Source organism: Oncorhynchus keta, chromosome 26, assembly GCF_023373465.1.
Source record: "Oncorhynchus keta strain PuntledgeMale-10-30-2019 chromosome 26, Oket_V2, whole genome shotgun sequence".
In the NCBI taxonomy this organism is placed as follows: Eukaryota; Metazoa; Chordata; class Actinopteri; order Salmoniformes; family Salmonidae; genus Oncorhynchus; species Oncorhynchus keta.
Genome location: NC_068446.1, coordinates 26,744,499 through 26,766,409, shown reverse-complemented (window position 1 = coordinate 26,766,409; position 21,911 = coordinate 26,744,499). Strand labels below are relative to the sequence as shown.

Sequence of the window (21,911 nt, the reverse complement as noted above, 5' to 3'; positions counted from 1 at the left end):
ATGGCCACCCGGTAGGCTCGCAGTTTCCATTCATACCCGACCCTCAGTCTCTGGCAATAGTTGCAAGTTAAAACTTTTCTGACTTAGAGTTGAAGTCGGAAATTTACATACACCTTAGCCAAATACATTTAAACTCAGTTTTTCACAATTCCTGACATTTAACCCCAGTAAAAAATCCCTGTCTTTGGTCAATTAGGATCACCACTTTATTTTAAGAATGTGAAATGTCAGAATAATAGTAGAGAGAATTATTTATTTCAGCTTTTATTTCTTTCATCACAATCCCAGTGGGTGAGAAGTTTACATACACTCCATTAGTACTTGGTGGCATTGCCTTTAAATTGTTTAACTTGTGTCAAATGTTTCGGGTAGCCTTCCACAAGCTTCCCACAATAAATTGGGTGAATTTTGACGTCTTGAGATGTTGCTTCAATATATCCACATAATTCACATAATATCCACATAGTCTCAGGATGGTAAGTTTGTGGTTGAAAATATCCCTCTAGTGGTGTGGGGGTTGTGCTTTGGCAAAGTGGGTGGGGTTATATCCTGCCTGTTTGGCCCTGTCCGGGGGTATCATCGGATGGGGCCACGGATGGGACCCCTCCTGTCTCAGCCTCCAGTATTTATGCTGCAGTAGTTTGTGTCGGGGGGCTAGGGTCAGTCTTATATCTGGAGTATTTCTCCTGTCTTGTCCTGTGTGAATTTAAGTATGCTCTCTCTAATTCTCTCTTTCTTTCTCTCTCTCAGAGGACCTAAGCCCTAGAACCATGCCTCAGGACTACCTGGCATGATGACTCCTTGCTGTCCCCAGTCAGTCCACCTGGCCGTGCTGCTGCCCCAGTTTCAACTGTTCTGCCTGCGGCTATGGAACACTGACTGACCTGTTCACCGGACGTGCTACCTGTCCCAGATCTGCTGTTTTCAACTCTCTAGAGACAGCAGGAGCACCCTCGACAACTACTGTGATTATTATTATTTGACCATACTGGTCATTTATGAACATTTGAACATCTTGGCCATGTTCTGTTATAATCTCCACCCGGCACAGCCAGAAGAGGACTGGCCACACCTCATAGCCTGGTTCCTCTCTAGGCTTCTTCCTAGGTTTTGGCCTTTCTAGGGAGTTTTTCCTAGCCACCGTGCTTCTACACCTGCATTGCTTGCTGTTTGGGGTTTTAGGCTGGGTTTCTGTTCTGATATATCAGCTGATGTAAGAAGGGCTATATAAATAAATTTGATATGATAATTTTCCTGCCTCATGATGCCATCTATTTTGTGAAGTACACCAGTCCCTCCTGCAGCAAAGCACCCCACACCATGATGCTGACAACACCCGTGCTTCACGGTTGGGATGGTGTTCTTCAGCTTGCAAGCCTCCCCCTTTTTCCTTTTTGTTTCATCAGACCAGAGGACATATCTCCAAAAAGTAAGATTTTTTTAATGGCGGATTTGGAGTAGTGCCTTCTTCCTTGCTTTCAGGTTATGTCGATTTAGGACTCATTTTACTGTGGATATAGATACTTTTGTACCTGTTTCCTCCAGCATCTTGACATGGTTCTTTGCTGTTGTTCTGGGATTGATTTGCACTTTTCGCACCAAAATATGTTCATCTCTAGGAGACAGAACACATCTCCTTCCTGAGCAGTGTGATGGCTGCGTGGTCCCATGGTGTTTACACTTGCGCACAATTGTTTGTACAGATGAACGTGGTACCTTCAGGCGTTTTGAAATTGTTTCCAAGGATGAACCAGACTTGTGAGGGTCTACAATTTCTTTCTGAGGTCTTTGCTAATTTCTTTAGATTTTCCCATGATGTCAAGCAAAGAGGCATTGAATTTGAAGGTAGGCCTTTAAATACATCCATAGCTACACCTCCAATTGACTCAAATTATGCCAATTAGCCTATCAGAAGCTTCTAATGCAATAACATAATTTGTAAGAATTTTTCAAACTGTTTAAAGGCAGTCAACTTACTGTATGTAAACTTTTGACCCACTGGAATTTTGAGACAGTGAAATAATCTGTCTGTAAACAATTGTTGGAAAAATGACTTGTGTCATGCACAAAGCAGATGTCCTAACCGACTTGTAAAAACTATACTTTGTTAACAATAAATTTGTGGAGTGGTTGAAAAACGAGTTTTAATGACTCCAACCTAAGTGTATGTAAACTTCTGACTTCAACTGTAGGTTCCCGGACTTCAGCCTTTGGTGCTTGGCCCCCAGTCCTCTGTCGTTCTAGGTCTCCAGCACTAGTAGCCACTAAGTTTGTGTTGGGAATGTTATTGCGCTAATAGGGGGTGCAATAGTGAGTTATGGTTACATTATTGTGCAGTGTAAACTGTGTAGATAAGTTTGCAATTAAGAAGTTGCAATGTTTGCTACCTCTCGGGTATTGCTAGCTCTGTTTATGTGCCCCATGCATGCTACTTTGTCTAGTATCATTAAAGTATGTTTTGAGTATCACTATCCATTATTCACGTGTGATTGGGTTTGACTAATCTAGCAATGTTTATATTATATGCATGCTACTGCTGCCATATGTTTATAGCTGCAATATGTATAGCCTGTTGTGTTACTTGTGTAGTAGCTGGTGCCCTTATACAGATTCTAAAAGTTTCCAGAATGTTTCAGCACAAGCGCGGTAGCCCTAAATTAAGATATCAGCTAGGCCAGAGAGATAGCCAAAAAACATCCATGGCCTTAATGTCACGGCTGTCGAATGAAGTAGACCAAAGCGCAGAGTTGTGAGCGTACATATTCCTTTTTATTAGGATGCCAAAAACAATAAAAAATACAACAACCGTGACGCTTAACGACTATGTGCCACAAACAAAGTTAACGTCCCTCACTGAAAGGAGGGAAAAGGGCTACCTAAGTATGGTTCCCAATCAGAGACAACAATAGACAGCTGTCCCTGATTGAGAACCATACCCGGCCAAAACATAGAAATAAAAAATCATAGACAACAAAAACCTAGAATGCCCACCCCACATCACACCCTGACCTAACCAAATAGAGAAATAAAACAGTTCTCTAAGTTCAGGCCTTCTATTTCTCTCTCTCTCTCTCGCCATGTGTATTCTTTAATTATGTCTAGATGCTATACTATTGCATTCATTCATGTGTTTATATTATGCCACAGTTTGCTCATCTACTTATTGTTATATTGCACGTGTATATTTATCTTCATATCTTCAAATGGATAACAATTGTATTGTTTCAGAACCACACACAAGTACATATAAACATCTTTAAATGGAAGCACCTGTGTCCACACGTGTGTGTGTGTGTGTGTGGTGGTGACTATCAAGAGTATAGCTATGGGCCTCAACATCATATTCTAACCAGATAGCACTGTAGTGGGCACATCTTAGCGAATCAGTTGAAATGTACTAGCAGATGAGGGCATTCACAACTGACCTCTCAGGTGAGCTCCAGCTAGTTCAAATTTGGCTTACTCATTAATAGCCTATGACTTAGCTATTTGACATTGTGCCAGTGAATTGAAGTTGAACATCGTCAAATCCGTCCTTTTAATTAGGCTTAATTGCACCAAATATAGCTTATTTAATTGATGTCCTAGCTAGGCAATAGATCGCAAAGTAGGGGCACCCACGATTCCCCACTGAGCTAAATGTTTGGGAAAAGGCAAATTCCCGTTCTCCATGAAAGCTTCTCAAGTGCAAATACTGTCCAGCAGTTCAAATCAGCCATTTTTGTTAATAGGAGGGGTATAATTATGATCACACTTCCTCAATGTAAATATTATGGGGACACCTATACATTTGGCAGCCAACCACAAGTTATCTGTAGTCTATTTGTATTTATTATGGATCCTCTGTTACGTCTGTATTTGGAATGAGACCAAGGCGCAGCGTGGTAAGCGTCTTTCTATATTTTGACGAACACCCAAAAAACAACAAAAGATCAACGAACATAACCTTCCGCAGGCTACACAGTAACTGTACAAAAACAAGATCCCACAAACTCAGGCTGCCTGGAAAACAGGCTGCCTAAATATGATCCCCAATCAGAGACAACGATAGACAGCTGCCTCTGATTGGGAACCATACCTAGCCAACAAAGAAATAGAACACATAGATTTGCCCACCCAAGTCACACCCTGACCTAACCAAATAGGGAATAAAAAGGGCTCTCTAAGGTCAGGGCGTGACATCCTCATCCTTTGGTCCAGAAAAATTAAGACAGTTATACCATTTAAAAAACATTACAATACATTCACAACAGATTTTACAACAAATTAAGTGTGTGCACTCAGGCCACTACTCTACCACCACATATCTACAACACAAAATCCATGTGTAGGTGTGTGTATCTGAGTGTTTGTATTTAGCTGCTGCCAAGGCTACAGCTACTCTTCCTGGGGTTCGGCAAAATTAAGGCAGTTATACAATAAAATACTTTCATAACAGATTACATAACACACTAAGTGTGTGCCCTCAGGCCCCTACTCCACTATCACATATCTACCACACAAAATCCCTGTGTACGTGTGTATAGTGCATATGTTATCATTTGTGTGTATGCATATGTCTGTGCCTATGTTTGTGTTGCTTCACAGTCCCTGCTGTTCGATAAGGTGTATTTTTATATGTTTTTTAAATCTGATTCTACTGCTTGCATCAGTTAACTGATGGGGATTAAAGTTCCATGTCGTCATTGCTCTATGTAGTACTGTGCGCCTCCCATAGTCTGTTCTGGACTTGGGGACTGTGAAGAGACCTTTGGTGGCATGTCTTGTCGGGTATGCATGGGTGTCTGAGCTGTGTGCTAGTCTTTAAACAGACAGCTCGGTGCTTTCAACATGGCAATACCTCTCACGAATACAAGTAGTGATGAAGTCAATCTCATCTCCACTTTGAGCCAGAAGAGATTGACATGCATATTATTAAATGTTTGCTCTCTGTGTACATCCAAGGGCCAGCCGTGCTGCCTCGTTCTGAGCCAATTGCAATTTTCCTAAGTCCCTCTTTGTGGCACCTGACCACACGACTGAACAGTAGTCCAGGTGTGACAAAACTGTAGCCTGTAGGATCTGCCCTGTTGATAGTGCTGTTAAGAAGGTAGAGCAGCGCTCTATTATGGATAGACTTTTCCCCATGTTAGCTACTGTTGTATTAATATGTTTTGACCTTGACAGGATTCCAATCCAGGGTTACTCCACTCAGTTTAGTCACCTCAACTTGCTCAATTTCCACATTATTTATTATAAGATTTAATTGAGGTTTAGGGTTTAGTGAATGATTTGTTCCAAATAAAATGCTTTTAGTTTTGGAAATATTTAGGATGAACTTCCTCCTTGTCACCCATTCTGAAACTACCTGCAGCTCTGTGTTAACCTGTTGCGACGAGCAATCCCGTATCCGGGAGCATAATTATAGCCTCAAGCTCATTACCATAACGCAACGTTAACTATTCATGAAAATCGCAAATGAAATGAAATAAATATATTGGCTCACAAGCTTAGCCTTTTGTTAACAACACTGTCATCTCAGATTTTCAAAAAATGCTTTTCAACCATAGCTACACGAGCATTTGTGTAAGAGTATTGATAGCTAGCATAGCATTAAGCCTAGCATTCAGCAGGCAACATTTTCACAAAAACAAGAAAAGCATTCAAATAAAATCATTTACCTTTGAAGAACTTCGGATGTTTTCAATGAGGAGACTCAGTTAGATAGCAAATGTTCAGTTTTTCCAAAAATATTATTTGTGTAGGAGAAATCGCTCCGTTTTGTTCATCATGTTTGGCTAAGAAAAAAACTTGATGAACAAATATGCAGCACTTTGCTCATGCCAGTCCTCTCTCGAAGACAAAATTAGTCTTCCTAGTCGGATTCTGCAATAATGTGGATGTGTGTGCGCAGCTGTTTCAGCGTGTTGTGGAAGTCGAGCAAGAGTAGACTACAAAAATCCTGGAGTCGTTCATCCCTATAGCCATCTAGCTTGCTAGTAATTCTAGCTTTATGTTAGCTATAATTATTTTGCTTGTCTCTGGAACTTGTATGGGAACATCTGAACAGTGTGACACACCTGGTTAGTTTGCTAACCTTAAACATTAGCTAGCAACCCATCTAGAACATAGATGGCTAGCTAGCTCACTACCAGAGCTGGCAATTTAATTAACGTTAGTAAAATAGCTAAGTTACACTGTGCTTGGGGCTGAAGCTACTGTGATATAGAACTGGCATCTCTGGCGCTGTCCATGGAACTGGAAGTTGACTGGCTGACTTCGATTGCTAGCTATCTAGTTTACCAGCTGACAGCTGTACAGCAACGTGACTGATGGGCCAGTGTGAAAAAAAAAAAAAAACTTGTTTAAACTGATGGAAATGTTAGTTAGAGCAAATTATTAACACAAATACTTCAACAAAATGAATCTCAGTATTCTTATTTACATAAAAAGAGCACCAGTTTCTTTCATTTCAAAGAGGTAGATACGCTTAATGATGGACCAGGAAAGCTACATCTTAATAGCCCCAGTCTTTCATCAAGGAGGCAACAGTTCATTGACATCTGTGTCTAAAGGGGAAGTCTGAGATTTAGGCCACACAATCACCAAACAGAAAGTAAAAACCAAGGAGGATAAAAATTACATCTCAACTGACACAAAATATGACAATGAAACCCAGAAGATTGAGAAACAGACTGCAGGTAACCTTGCCATTTTCAAAGGCATTGAAAAGCACATACCCAGTACCGGCAAATGCCAGCTCCAGACATGGCCACGGGCCATGTTTACACCTTTGTCTCAGTGTAAAGAGCCACAATGTTTCCCCAGACCATGTCCCAACAGGCAACAGATGATGTCCAATGGCCATTGACCGGTATGGGGCAGGCTACCCAACCATGTCTTTGTTACAGGTAAGATTGATTTAGAAATAGTTTATCTTATCAGTAACATTTCACCCTAACTAAGCATGGTACAGTCCTTACATATTTTATTAGAATGGAATATTGTTGTTTTTAATCTATAACATGTAGCAATGGGCAGCACCCATGGAAGATCTAACACCATCTTAAATTGAGTATGTCACTCATTCATGAGAAGAGGTTCTTCCACCATGCGGGAATGCTTCACCCATCCTCAAGACTCCTTTTTCTGGAATTTAATAAACTTTTCCTTGACAAATAATGTCGTTTTGTCTGGTGTCCATTATAAACTATAAATAGTAGCTAGGTTACGTCCACAGAACCACAGCGCTGTCGATTTTCACAATTCTGCTGTCCTTGGTGTTGAAGTTAAACGTGTCCGCCTGTGCGGCGGGTCATATTTTCGATTTTTAATTCAAAACTATGAATGATCATTATTTCACCACAATCTAGACATATTTTGTTTGTAGTAGCGTTGACAACATTGAACTGTGACATGCCCTCAAAATTACATTTCAGAATGGTAGCGTATTATAAAGTTATTATGACATAACTGCAGATCGAACTGTAGAAGTCTGGCGAACTATAGATATGTAGTCTGGCGGTCTCAAAAGTAACAACGTGTGTTTGATGTCTGCAGAACATAGATGACGCATTCAAGGTTATTTGGCTATCTGGTGTCTGCATGTAATTATTGACTAATCTGTGGCTGGACTATTTTCAGGTGAGCTCAAATTTGGTACTTTAGATCAGTGATTTTGGCTGTGGAAAATAGGCTGTCTTCGTGTGTATCTAAGAGCAACCACTAACAATATTTATTCTGAACCTTTGAGGCTTTGGAGAGCCATAAGCATGCCAAGGGGGCAATATGATGTCATCCTTCCTTATGGTCTGACTACCATGCTGGAGGGTTTGTCCCGGGCTGTACTGAAAAAGAGACCAGACAACCTTAAACTCTTCGCCCTTTACTATCTGACAGAGCTGAAGAAATTCAAAAATGGTAGGAACAAATGGACTCCATCCTTATGCATTGCATGGATTATTTATTGACAATGATTGAGCTTTTTATCTTGAATCTAGAGAACCCCTCCTTTGGGATAAAGAAGCTTGTGGTAGATTTCCACAAAAATAGGGGTAAGGAACAAGGCAGGAATCACATTTCATTATACCAAGAATGCCTTTGTACTACACGTCAATTGAATCATGTGACAATCACTAGCCTATAACATAAAATACAAAAGTACTTCCATACAATTCCATATAGATTTATCGGATCGCTTTGAGTAGACTTCTCTAACGTGCATAGGCTCTTTCTTTTTAGCCGAGAGTTTACACGACGATGGTTTTGAGGAAGAATTGAAAATGATTGGTTTCGAAGGCATACAACCAGGGCTCTCGAGATTAACCAGGGAGGAACCGACATCACCATCACGTTCAGTTCCAGATAGGGTCACTAGGATTTCGTCCACAGCGAAGGGGGACGCAGTCCTAGGTACACATATAATGGAGAGCAATTTACAGATCAACGGTGGCCAAGATAATTACGCACGACCCAAATCTGCCCTCGTGGTAAGTCAACCGGGTATTTCGCCTGTTACATTTGACTGGAGATTTAAATCAAGCAGTGTAAAACAGTCGGTGAACGCACGAGGGCAAGAAGTTGAAGCCAAACAAGGTGGAGCCCCCAACAAACCCGCCAATACACGATCAAGCGGAGGTTCGGAAAACGGGACGGTCGGAGACGCACCTGTCCAGGCGGCCAGTAATCCATGCACTGAGAACAAGGTAACCCTAATCACACTAAATTACAAAGAAACACTCGACACACCATGTAAACATGTCGACGAAATAAGAGAGTTAGTCCATGAACTCAGCAAAGCCCCAGAACAACGTGAAACAATACTAGTGACCGAAGGGCTTCCCTCTCCAAGAGGAGATGCTTCCACAATTCCACAGTCACAGTCTCCCGTAGCACAAAGAGCTGCAGCAACAACTACGGGACCCAAGAGGGAAAGCCACGGTGTCAAAACACAGGTCATAGCGACCACAAACCGACGAAGAGTTCGGATCGATGCATGGGCGCAAGTGCCAGGGAAATCCTTCACCCGGAGCTCAGCCGATAGACCTTCAGGGTGCACGAATGAGAGACGCTCACTCAACGCTGCAACAGTTGTGCATTCTGAACAAGGTATTTCGAAAAAAGTACTTAATTGTCTTCTCGCCATGAATGATCAATTAAACATGTTTTTGTTTTTTAAAATACATAAATCAGAGCAGCACTATAAAAAGATGGCATAATAAAATGGGTTGGTGATGTTTCATCTTTGTTTTTGTCTGTCAGGCTATCAAGATACTGAGCACCCAAGAGATGATGAAGTGTCACCAGAAACAAACCATGACGACGAAGCATGGAGAGGTCAACACATCAGTAAGGGCGAGAGTCATGGAAAATTATTCGTTCCAATACAATATCATGCGCCATGCTGTTGCGCTCAGCTACGGTATCATCAAGAGTGCGCCTGCCACTATTCTACGCCACAAGACTACAGTTATTCCCACTTATTACCGACCCACCACCCAGGTCTACTGCACAATCAGTGCGCATACGACTACTCGCCTGTTTGTCAATCTCAAATAAACCTGTGCCACTGCGCTGCAGAGAGCACGGTGCCTCTTGCCATACACGTGCCACGGTGCGTAATGGTTAGGCCTCACACTACTGGTCGTTTGAAGCAGCAGACGCAAATCAAATCCTGTCAGACTTCGACAACAACTAATTGCTGGAATGAGGGCCCTGCAGTGACCAGGCGACGATGCGCTTACCCTACCCTGATGTCAAGCAGCTACTATCCAACAGACAGTGATTCCTATTGTCTGCCTTTGCAGCCGAGGTCAACGATGAAATACGTTCCTGTCTATGTACCGATGGATGGCCACTCCGTGCGAAAAGCCCTGGCTCCTGCTCACCCCGCCGCCTACGTACCATTCAGCTACGTGTTGGAAGCTGAGGAAGGAAGGAGGGCGCGTCCTAGTGTCCCCTTCAAACGGGTCGCTTTAAGTAAACCCTGTGGTGGCTTGAACTAACTTGGATCAGCCAACTTGTGATGGCTACATGGATTTTTGCCATCAATAAAACATGTGAACTAAACACTCTTCTTTATGTTCTGTGTGGATGGACTAAACAAGAAAAGAAAATACAAGTAGTCAGAATATTAGATCAGTAACAGTAGGACTGTGGGATAACACATTAAAATATCAGAAATTAAGTGTTATAAACTAATAAATCCCAACCACATGTATATGTGAGTGCAGTTATTTTTTTGTAACAGAAAAATGAAATAAAGTTGTGGGCACAAAACAGCTGTACATTACATTAGGAGCAACAGATTGAATGTGTGGATACTGTGTGTTTCTATAGTTCAAGGGAGCAAGGTTGTGCAAATGGCACACGGTAATGATGGATTACAGCATTCACAATCAAAACACAATTAGAAACTGGGTGGTTCGAGCCCTGAATGCTGATTGGCTGACAGCCACCGTATATCAGACCGTATACCACGGGTATGACAAAAATGTATTTTTACAGCTCTAATTATATTGGTAACCAGTTTATAATAGCAATAAGGCACCTCGGGGGTTTGTGACATATGGCCAATATACCACAGCTAAGGGCTGTGTCCTTGCACTCCGCGTTGCGCATAAGAACAGCCCTTAGCCATATACCACACCCCCTTGTGCCATATTGCTTAATAAGAACACACAAAAAAGTGATAATAAAATGATGGCTGCATGGAACATGTGACCTAATATAGACGCTAAATTCATATCAAGCATGTTTAACAGCTGAACATTTTGTATCACAAATACATCTATTATTGCTATTTTCATACACAGTGTATTCATTGTAATAAATTAAGGCTTTAATGTATTCATGATAGATAAGGAAGTTGACGTGGATAAGAATCAATCTCACTATTCAAGGAATGAATGTCCATCAGTAAATATCAGGTAACAGGGGATAGTTGCGGTTCCAGTACCCAGTGGAGAACAACCAGTCCTGGGAGCCATTGTGGGGATTCTGACCCTGTTGAAACCACCTGGAGACACAGGATGGATAACGTGAGCATGGGCGGGGTTCAGGCTTTCATCCTGTCATTCTATGGATCAGAGTGAGTATCTACATTACATAAAGTACTGCATGCATGAATAAACATTAAGTCTAAAAAGACAATTATGCGTTGGTTATGTGCAATAAATGGACTGTGGGTATGTATGCAATTATTTTTATTTGGGCCACTAACTGAATTTCAGAGATCAGAACTGATCCATGCACAGTATGTATTAGCACCAGTAGATGGCGCTACCACACAACAGTGTGACAGTGGAGAGCACATAAGGCACGCAATAGAAGAGCAAGCAACTAATACCTGGGGCCGAGGGCAGGGTTTCTTCACATCAAAGCAAAGGTGCAAAACAGAGAACAAGACAATGGAAGAGAAAAGTAGGACTTTGCATTATTATAAAGTAGTAAACTAAATAATGACATGGATTAAATGAAGGGATACCTTTTCTTTTTTTTAATACGCTTGCTTTATTTCAAAATATATGGGTGTATTGATATACAATACATAGAGAGTATAACATAACTGAAATTGTCAAAACATAACCGTATTTCTCTCATTGTCTTACTTTGTTTTCAACTCGTCATCAGATTTGGAATGGGTTTTACATGCAGCTCTCTGTTTCTCTTCTAGTCTCTTCTTCTCCTCACTTGCAAGATCTACAGCAAGGAGAAAACACACAGGGTTTTCACTGATCTATCTTAGATCAACTGTGTGTTCAAGGAAAGTATTTGCAGATAGGGCACAAGCACTTATGATTCGTACCAATATCTCCGTTCTCCATGGCTCGTATGTCTGGCCTAAGCCTGCAGTCTGTCTTTGGGATGAGCCCATCCATATCTTTATCCAGCTCGTTCAGTTGCATGGCAAACGACGTGAAGCTGTACATCTACAAATACAGGACTGAATATTTAAACACAAAGCTATGAAGAAGATTATGCAAATGATGCTTTATGACCTTGAAGTTTCTGAGCCTCTGCATTTCTATGTGCTTGAGTAAACCATGCATCTAAATAGGAGGGTTTCCGATGCGACTAACCTCTGTAGAGTTGACTGGTCTGGGGGCTATCCTCCAAAGGAGATAGCTGCCTGGGATGACCTCGACTGTGTCAGCCTCTGGTAGTGAGATCTCCTCCACTTCCTCACGAGAGCCCTGGACAACAGGACACACAACAAGATCACATGGGAAGTTTCCACAGCCTCAAAGTCAAAATTGGCTACATGGAAAAATGTAAGGTTAGGGTTAGAAATAAAGTTAGCAATGTGGTTAATGTTAAGGATAGGTTTAAAATCACATTTGAAGAGAGATTGTAGAAATAGGCAGGGTTTATGGTTTTGTGGCTGTGGCGACCCACATGAGGGGAGCACTGCACTGAAGCTCTTCTATCTACAACCGTAAGAGCTGTCATCACAGCGACAGGAACACCCGCAGCCAAAATCAACTGACAATCCCAAAGTCGAGAACTGAAGACAGTATAGAAAAGGTCACCCATCCCACACCTCTGCTAATCAATGAATGAGTCACTATAAGATTGCTATATATATATACACATATATATTCGTCCTCTTAACCATCCATATATTGTATGCTCGTGGATTTCAGTTTGTATTGACTGCTATATGAGTGTAATAAAACACTTGAAATTGAAAATACCACAGTGAAAGTGGCTGGAATTAACACCAGCACATGACATTCTTTGCTGTATAAAACAAGCCTCAGGGATGGAGAACTCAAAGCATGTGTTCACCATGTAATGGACTACATGATTTGATGGGGTACATACCGGTTTGCTGCTTTTCTTTTCCACTGTCCCCTTCCCACTTTTCTTATGTGCCTCCAATGCGGCATAATCCACAATGTACATACACTCTGTCCACTTTCCGTAGAGAGAACAGACCTTCTTTTTGCTGTGCCAAACACACACATACTATCAGTTAAAGCACTGCAGACATCACTGACTTCCGTCAATATGGCAACATGCTGGAAAAATACATTACAAACGTGAGATAGATTGATAGGCTGGCTAAATCAAAGCTGCCTACCTTTTGTCCAGAATATAGCCTTCAACTTTGTGCAATTCCTTGCCAAAAAGGCCACAGGGTTTGAAATTCAAACAGCATCTCTCTCCAGTTCTGTAACAAAAACAGAAATACCATCAAATCATTTTCCTTTTCATTTCTTTTAGTCATGCTTCCCCATTCACATATTGCACTTCCTTCTTAGTCAGAGCATGTGACAGTATTTTTGACATACTTGTGGTTGAGCACCTCCACGTTGCCATACTGCTCAATCCACAGCTGCCCCACGATGATGTTGTGGACACAACATGTAGGGTTTGTCCATGTGTAGGCCTCATTGTACCTGGAAGTACAAATAATAACTCTATAACAACATGTCGTGGGAAAGTACATGTTGGTTTCACACAGGCAACATGAGAAAACATCACACATAACTGTTGTGTTGATTGAATGTGGTGTGAAAGTGCATGAATGAGTATGCTTACTTGGGAAGCTCCAGTGTGATGATGCCTTTGGGTTCAGCCTCCACGCTCTTGCCCCAGAACTTGAGTTTGGGGTAGATGGAGCCATGGAACACAAAGTCTTTCTTCAGGCCTTCGGCGTGGAACGCACTGACTGGTGGATGGTGGCTCACCTGCTCTGAGATCAGCCTGAACCCCAGGTCCTCTCTGTCAGAGAAAAAAGGTGAGCTCAACACTTGTCTTTTACCACATCCAAATCCATCACCAGTGTTAGAGAAGAACTCCTACCCTCCCTCTTACCTGACCAGTTCGTAGGTCTCTCCCAGTAGCGGGTTGAAGGGTTTCCCAGTTCTCTCCCACTGGGAAGCCACAGCAGACACAGCAAACGCTGCCACACACTGCCCATGCAAAACAGAAAAATGACTTGATGTGGAGATGTAATGTACAATTTCTTAGCTATTTTTTTTCTAAATACAGTATTTGTTATACATTTCTATGTTTGTCTCTCTCAATTCAAGTGGACAACAAAAAATACAAAATAAAATCAATAATCAAATCCATTTTCCAGATTATTTCTCAAATGTGTGTGTACCTTCATCCTCTCTATGGAGTCAGAGGAGGCGTTGGCCTGGTGGATGAGGTATGTGTGCTCCATGTACTCTGTCAGACGCTGAAGGAAGCTCAGGGGCTCATTAAAAATAACTGGCATGGTAATTTTAGACAGCTCCTAAAAGAGAGAGAACAAGAGAAGTAATGAATGAGAGAGAAAAGGAGAGAGCGCAAGTCAGCTCACAAGTAGTTGTACTATGTGATTCCCATCTATCAACCATTAAATAATCAAGTCTCTAGATTTTACAGGAATGAGCAGTTATTGCATGAGCAGTTCTCATAGGCCCATCATGACAAGCTATAGATTTTTTTTAATGTACATACTATGTATCACATTCACTGTCTTCAAACTCCCTGTCATAGATGAGCCAAGGCGCAGCGTGCATGAAATACCACATCTTTAATAAAGTGAAACCGTCACAAAAAACAGGTAAACAGAAACCGAGCGTGACGCAATCGTGGCGCACACAAACACACACAGAAAATAAACAATTACCCACAACGTTAGGTGGGAAAAAGGCTGCCTAAGTATGATTCCCAATCAGAGACAAAGATAGACAGCTGCCTCTGATTGGGAACCACACTCAGCCAAAAGCAAAGAAATAGAAAACAGAATGCCCACCTAAATCACACCCTGACCTAACCAAATAGAGAAATAAAACGGCTCTGTAAGGTCAGGGCAGTACACCCCCCCTCCCCGCTGGAGGCTCCGGACTGGGGACCCCCGCTGGAGGCTCCGGACTGGGGACCCCCGCTGGAGGCTCCGGACTGGGGACCGTCGCTGGATGCTCCGTGCCCTGTATTTTCATTGCAGGCTCCGGGCCATGGATCATCACTACAGGCTTCGTGCCATGGATTATCTCTGGAGGCTCCGGGCCATGGATTATCACTGGAGGCTTCGTGCCATGGATCGTCACTACAGGCTCCGGGCCATGGATCATCACTGGAGGCTTCGTGCCATGGATCATCACTGGAGGCTTTGTGCCATGGATCATCACTACAGGCTCCAGGCCATGAATCATCACTGGAGGCTTCGTGCCATGGATTATCACTACAGGCTCCGGGCCATGGATTATCACTGGAGGCTCCGGGCCATGGATTATCACTGGAGGCTTCGTGCCATGGATCATCACTACAGGCTCCGGGCCATGGATTATCACTGGAGGCTTCGGGCCATGGATTATCACTGGAGGCTTCGGGCCATGGATTATCACTGGAGGCTTTGTGCCATGGATCATCACTACAGGCTCCAGGCCATGGATTATCACTGGAGGCTTTGTGCCATGGATTATCACTACAGGCTCCAGGCCATGGATTATCACTGGAGGCTTTGTGCCATGGATCATCACTGGAGGCTTCGTGCCATGGATCATCACTACAGGCTCCGGGCCATGGATTATCACTGGAGGCTTTGTGCCATGGATTATCACTACAGGCTCCGGGCCATGGATTATCACTGGAGGCTTTGTGCCATGGATTATCACTGGAGGCTTTGTGCCATGGATCATCACTGGAGGCTTTGTGCCATGGATCATCACTGGAGGCTTCGTGCCATGGATCATCACTGGAGGCTTCGTGCCATGGATCATCACTGGAGGCTTCGTGCCATGGATCATCACTGGAGGCTTCGTGCCATGGATCATCACTGGAGGCTTCGTGCCATGGATCATCACTGGAGGCTTCGTGCCATGGATCATCACTGGAGGCTTCGTGCCATGGATCATCACTGGAGGCTTCGTGCCATGGATCATCACTGGAGGCTTCGTACGTGGAGCCTCTCGTACAGGTCTCACCGGACTGAGGAGACGTACTGGAAGCCTGGTGCGTGAAGCTGCCACAGGACTTACCACGCTGGAGAGGCATACTGGAGGCCTGGTACGTGGAACCGGAACAGGTCTCACCGGACTGGGGAGATGCACTGGAAGTCTTCAAACTCGCAGTGGTCTAAGGCACTGCATCACAGTGCTTGAGGCGTCACTACAGACCCAGGTTCCATCCCAAGCTGTGTCACAGCCAGCAAAAACTGGGAGAACCATGAGGTGGCGCACAATTGGCCCAGCGTTGTCCGGGTTAGGGGAGAGTTTGGCCGGCCGGGATGTCCTTGTCCCATCGCGCATAAGCGATTCCTTGTGGCGGGTCAACTTCGGTGGCCAGTTGTACGGTGTTTCCGCCGACACGTTGGTGTGGCTGGCGTCTGGGTTAAGCAAGCAGTGTGTCAAGAAGCAGTGCGGCTTGGCAGGGTCGTGTTTCGGAGGACGCATGGCTCTCGACTTTCACCTCTCCCAAGTCCATACAGGAGTTTTCGGTGATGGGTCAAGACTGTAACTACCAATTGAATATCACATGAAAGGGGTAAAAAGTTTTAAAAATTGTAAAAAACAAGTCACATAATAAGTTGCATAGACTCACTCTGTGTGCAATAATAGTGTTTAATATGCTAATTGAATGACTACCCCATCTCTGTACCACACACATTATCTGTAAAGTCTCCAGATTCAACCAAAGTCCAGGGAGTTTTTCCAATGACTCGCAAAGAAGGGCACCTATTGGTAGATTAGTAAAAATAAAATAAAAAGCAAACATTGAATATCCCTTTGAGCATGGTGAAGTTATTAACTGCACTTTGGATGGTGTCTCAATACACCCAGTCACTACAAAGATAAAGGCGTCCTTCCTAACTTAGTTGCCAGAGAGGAAGGAAACCACTCAGGGATTTCACCATGAGGCCAATGGTGACTTTAAAACAGTTACAGAGTTTAATGGCTGTGATAGGAGAAAACTGAGGATGGATCAACAACATTGTTGTTACTATACAATACTAACCTAGTTGACAGAGTCAAAAGAAGGAAGCCCTTACAGAATCAAAATATTTTAAAAATGTATCCTGTTAGCAACAAGGCACTAAAATAGTACTGCAAAAAAAGTGGCAAAGCAATTCACTTTTAGCCCTGAATACAAAGTGGTATGTTTGGGTATAATCCAATACAACACATTCCTGAGTACCACTCTCCATATCTTCAAGCATATTAGCGGCTGCGTCGTGTTATGGGTATGCTTGAAATCGTTAAGGACTGGGGAGTTTTTCAGGATAGAAAAAAAACCCTGAATGGCACTAAGCACAGGCAAAATATACCAAATACTGGGGGATGAATTCACCTTTCACCAGGACAATAACCTAAAACACAAGGCCAAATCTACACTGGAGTTGCTTACCAAGAAGACAGTAAATGTTCCTGAGAGGCTGAGTCACAGTTTTGACTATGGCAAGACCTGAACATTTTTGTCTAGCAATGATTAACAACCAAAAGCAAATTATGCACAATCCAGGTGTGGAAACCTCTTAGAGACATACCCAGAAAGAGAAACAGCTGTGATTGCTACCAAAGTTGATGCTAACATGCATTGATGGAGAGATGAATACTTATCTAATCAAGCTATATTAAAAAAATACATATATATATTGTTTTTACAAGTGTTAGAATTTTTCTTCTACTTTGATATTACAAAGTATTTTGTGTAGATCATTGACATAAACATTTTATGAAATCCATTTTAATCCCACTTTGTAACACCACAAAGTGAGGATAAAGTCAAGGGATGTGTCACGTTCTGACCTTAGTTCCTTTGTTTTGTCATTTGTTTTAGTATGGTCAGGGCGTGAGTTGGGTGGGTTGTCTGTTAGTTTTTCTATGATTTTCTACTTCTGTGTTTGGCCTGGTATGGTTCTCAATCAGAGGCAGCTGTCAATCGTTGTCCCTAATTGAGAACCATATTTAGGGAGCCTGTTTTCGATTGTGTTTTGTGGGTGGTTGTTTTCAGTCTGTGTGTGTCGACACCAGACAGAACTGTTCCGGTTGTTTCTTTGTTGTTTTGTTATTCAGTGTTCAGTTTACTTTATTAAAAGGATGAACACTTACCACGCTGTGCATTGGTCCTCACCTTCTTCCACCACAGACGATCGTTACAGGATGTGAATAATTTGTATAGGCATTGTATATTACCACTCCCTGGCTACTGAACCACATTCTACATCAGGATTATGACATGCTAGATCCTTTATATACATCCTCTAAGATGTTGCTAAAGAAAAGCTCCAGAGAATTGTATAGATATAGGTTACTTACTGCACAGTACATCAGTATAGGATTGACTGATCTACAGTACAGGCACTATGGCCAGGAAGGTTCCCATTACTCATGCTACGGGGTTTGGAGAGGAACAATAAAGCTGAGTGCTTCTGGTTGATAGCTCACCATGCCAATGCATTTCCTCAGGATACTCCAGATGCTGAAGTCATTTCTGGAGAACATGGATGCTGGTAAACTTGTTCTGGAGTGAGGGATATACAGACGCACAAACAGAATCTAGTAAATGTACAAATGACACAAGTATCACGTTGTGCTCTGTTGACTTTGACCCTACCCTTACCGTACAGTGATCTGCATTTCTTTCGATGAGATGTGCCAGGCATGTAACATATACTTTATATCTAATGCAGGAGTCATATCTTATTCAGACGAATATAGTCTGCTGAGTGCAACAAAAGCCTTCAGTTTAGTTTCAGGCATGTGTAGAGCTGACATATAGTGAAGGCCCAGGTCTACAATCAACACTTCTACACCACTACTGTCCAGGAGCCATCCATGGAAATAGCTGCTCCCTGAGGCCTTCACTTCTTTAAGACAAGAGTAATCTTACCAACAAATGTACGTTGGCACCATGAACACCTACGTATATTTAACACAAATGCTTTGCTCACACAAAGATATGTGAAGAAGATAAAAACCTGTGGAGATCCTAGTTTGCACATCCCATTAATCAAATATGCCATTTGATTCCCTTCCTAACTATGCCATTTGATTCCCTTCCTAACTATGCCATTTGATTCCCTTCCTAACTATGCCATTTGATTCCCTTCCTAAATATGCCATTTGATTCCCTTCCTAAATATGCCATTTGATTCCCTTCCTAAATATGCCATTTGATTCCCTTCCTAAATATGACATTTGATTCCCTTCCAAACGATGACATTTGATTCCCTTCCTAACTACCACTGTCAGTCAGTCAGTCAGGTTGGGCTTGACCATTTGAACCACCACAGGTTTTTATGTTTTTAATGTTTTTTCTTTAAGACAGTGAATGGAAAAAGCACTAAAATGCATGGCCTTCCCAAAAGCCTGGCCTCCACTTCTACGCCCTGATCATCGTTCAGCATTCAGATCGGTCAACATAGGGTCCCTACTGAGTTCCAGTTATTGCATGACACTGTGACCTCATCAATGTTTAACTGGTTTTACACAGCGCTCATCCTTCTCAATGAGAGCCTTTCTCCTGCCTGGACCAGCCTAGCTGCCTTGCTAAATTATTCACACACGGACTCTGAAAATACACCATATGTAGTCTAGGAACACAACAAGAAAACAAACAGTAGGGTAAACAACAAGATCCTGATAGTTAGGAGCTGGAAGATACTCCACCTCTGTATTAAGTTGGTCCTAAGAACCACTCATTTCCAACCCTGGTTTGCCTTTTCCACTGCTCTACTATAGGCTTTTTTTTTTACAGAAAGGGTTCTCTCAAACAGAAAGGGAGAGACAAAAGTTTATTTGACAAACAACAACACAAATATGACTTTAAAAGGTACAGGTTACTGCCAAAATAAAGAAAAAGTGACAAAGTGTCTTAACAGGGTGTTGTGCCACCATGAGCCGCCAGAACAGCTTCAATGCGCCTTGGCATAGATTCTACAAGCATCTTGAACTCTAATAGAGGGATGCAACACCATTCTTCCACAGGAAATTCCATATTTTGGTGCCTTAATTTAAGTGTTCAATTGGGTTGAGATCTGGTGACTGAGACACACACCCTTTAAACCCTCTATGCTCTTTTGAGAATCCCTCTTTCAAAGTCCCTGAGATCTCTTCCAGCCATGCTAGCCAAAATACTTTTTATACATGACCCTAAGCATGATGGGATATTTTCATTGCGTAATTAACTCAGTGGAAGTACCTGCTTTCAATGTACTTTGTATACCTCCTTTCTCGTGCTTCCTTTATTTTTGCAGTCACCTGTAACTTATTGTGCAAAGAGGCTTTTCTTTCCAGGTTTAATCCAAATCTGAAGCTTCTACCTTCTAAAACAGCTGTGTACTGTAAACAGGACCGTTCCCTGTGTGTGCTTGGATGTAGGGTGGATGGGAGAGACACTGGGTGGGTAGGAAGGGGTGTGTCGGGGGGGGGGGGCACTTGGCTCAGCTCACCTGTGCCTCACAATCCCATTGGGTCGGGACTCCTCCTCATTGCCATGGTGATTCTCCTGAGACATGCTGGTTGGGCTGCTGCGCTTGCTGCTGAACAGGACAGAGCCTTTCTCCTCGTCCTTGTCAAATGAATGACTGGCCACCGCCTCAAAGAAGCTCAGAGAGTGCTCCGAGTCCGAATCTTGAGATGAAAGGGAGTAAGCAGTCATGTTGTAAAGGCAGGGACTGGATACATGAGTGACAGTGCTATGAATGACTGTGTCGCTATCAACAACTGACACCTTTGCCTGAGCCTCACGAAAGCCCTGATGGGAGAAACCAGATCTGTGGATAGGGTTGTATTTAAAGAGCCCTGAACCAACCTCTGAAGGCTGAAGGCATCAGTCAATCGATCATTGCAAAAATCATCATAACCATTATCATAGTGACCATCTTGTGACTAAAAAAGGCGTTTTCAAAGTGAAATAGTACTTTGTAGGTATTGCTCAACTCCGACTAAATTGGTGCACACAGTACATTCAAGCAAGCAAGTCATCTTAGCATAACATTGTAAACACCTAGACCAGGGGTAGTCAACTCTTACCCTATGTGGTTTGGAGCCTGCTGGTTGTCTGTTCTACCCGATAATTAATTGCTCACACCTGGTGTGCCAGGTCTAAATCAGTCCCTGATTAGAGGGGAACAATTAAAACAAGCTGTGGAACTGGCTTAGAATTCCAGAGTTGAGTTTATAAAATGCATGAACAGCTATAGGCATCAATAAAATAATCATACTGTCAAACAAGACACCAGTTTTCATCTCAAGCTCTCTCACTTCAATTCCAATCTGGTCGTAAATAAAAACAAGCCATACTCACCAGACACAGCATCGTAGAAATCATCATCACTGAGCGCGCTCCGTGGAGAGGAGCCCTTGACAACAGACTGCTCGAGTTTGTGCTGCTCTGTAGCCAGAGTCTGAAGCTCTTCAGACAGGATATTATTCTTCTCAACCTCCTGCTCCAATTTCAGACTGCACACCTGAGCCCCAAACACACACGCCACAAAACAACCACACACAAACACAAGTGGGCACACACATGCACACACGCAGTATAATTAATAATCATACAGTATACGTTTGATGGCACTTCATGGCCTACATAGATTATCTATTTATGCTAAATATCAACACTGAAAAGCAAGTTACAGCATTCAGTGAATAGAGTATAGATATCAGCAGAGATCTCTGTACAGCTGTGAGGATCTGTGTTGTGTCGGTCTGTAGACTACAAGAGCAGCATACTGACTGATCCCCTCTTGTTACTGTGCTCAGATCAGCAGACAGACATCACAGGAACAATACACGTTTAGCTGTAGTGGAGGACAGGTGCCTTAAACCTGCCGTCTCAAATGGCCATCCAGAGAACGATCCTCATGACGGAGAGGAGATCAGATTGACGGAGAGGAGATCAGATAACTACAATAGGCAAGGAAATTTCCAAATAGACTACTTGATCTTCTGTAGAAATATAAAAAGATATACAGTACCAGTCAAAAGTTT

The 21,911-nt window shown here is 42.7% G+C and overlaps 1 protein-coding gene across 6 annotated transcripts; it reads right to left on the bottom strand.

Moving 5' to 3' along the window:
• Positions 1-7,922: 7,922 nt before the first annotated feature.
• Positions 7,923-21,032, bottom strand: LOC118359169 (oxysterol-binding protein-related protein 1-like). Of its 6 annotated transcripts, none has more exons than XM_035737492.2 (14): positions 20,952-21,032; positions 20,369-20,549; positions 18,363-18,438; positions 14,093-14,227; positions 13,801-13,898; positions 13,525-13,707; positions 13,275-13,382; positions 13,064-13,153; positions 12,805-12,928; positions 12,060-12,173; positions 11,786-11,909; positions 11,589-11,679; positions 11,327-11,347; positions 7,923-10,996 (listed from the first exon to the last, which is right to left on the bottom strand). In XM_035737492.2, the coding sequence occupies exons 2-14, from the start codon at positions 20,431-20,433 to the stop codon at positions 10,894-10,896; spliced, it is 1,332 nt and encodes a 443-aa protein (XP_035593385.1). In that variant the 5' UTR covers positions 20,434-20,549; positions 20,952-21,032; the 3' UTR covers positions 7,923-10,893. The 6 variants fall into 6 exon arrangements, with proteins under 6 accessions (XP_035593385.1, XP_035593386.1, XP_035593383.1 ...); XM_035737493.2 differs by lacking the exon at positions 20,952-21,032 and adding an exon at positions 20,650-20,945; XM_035737490.2 differs by lacking the exon at positions 20,952-21,032 and adding an exon at positions 20,731-20,945.
• Positions 21,033-21,911: the final 879 nt, after the last annotated feature.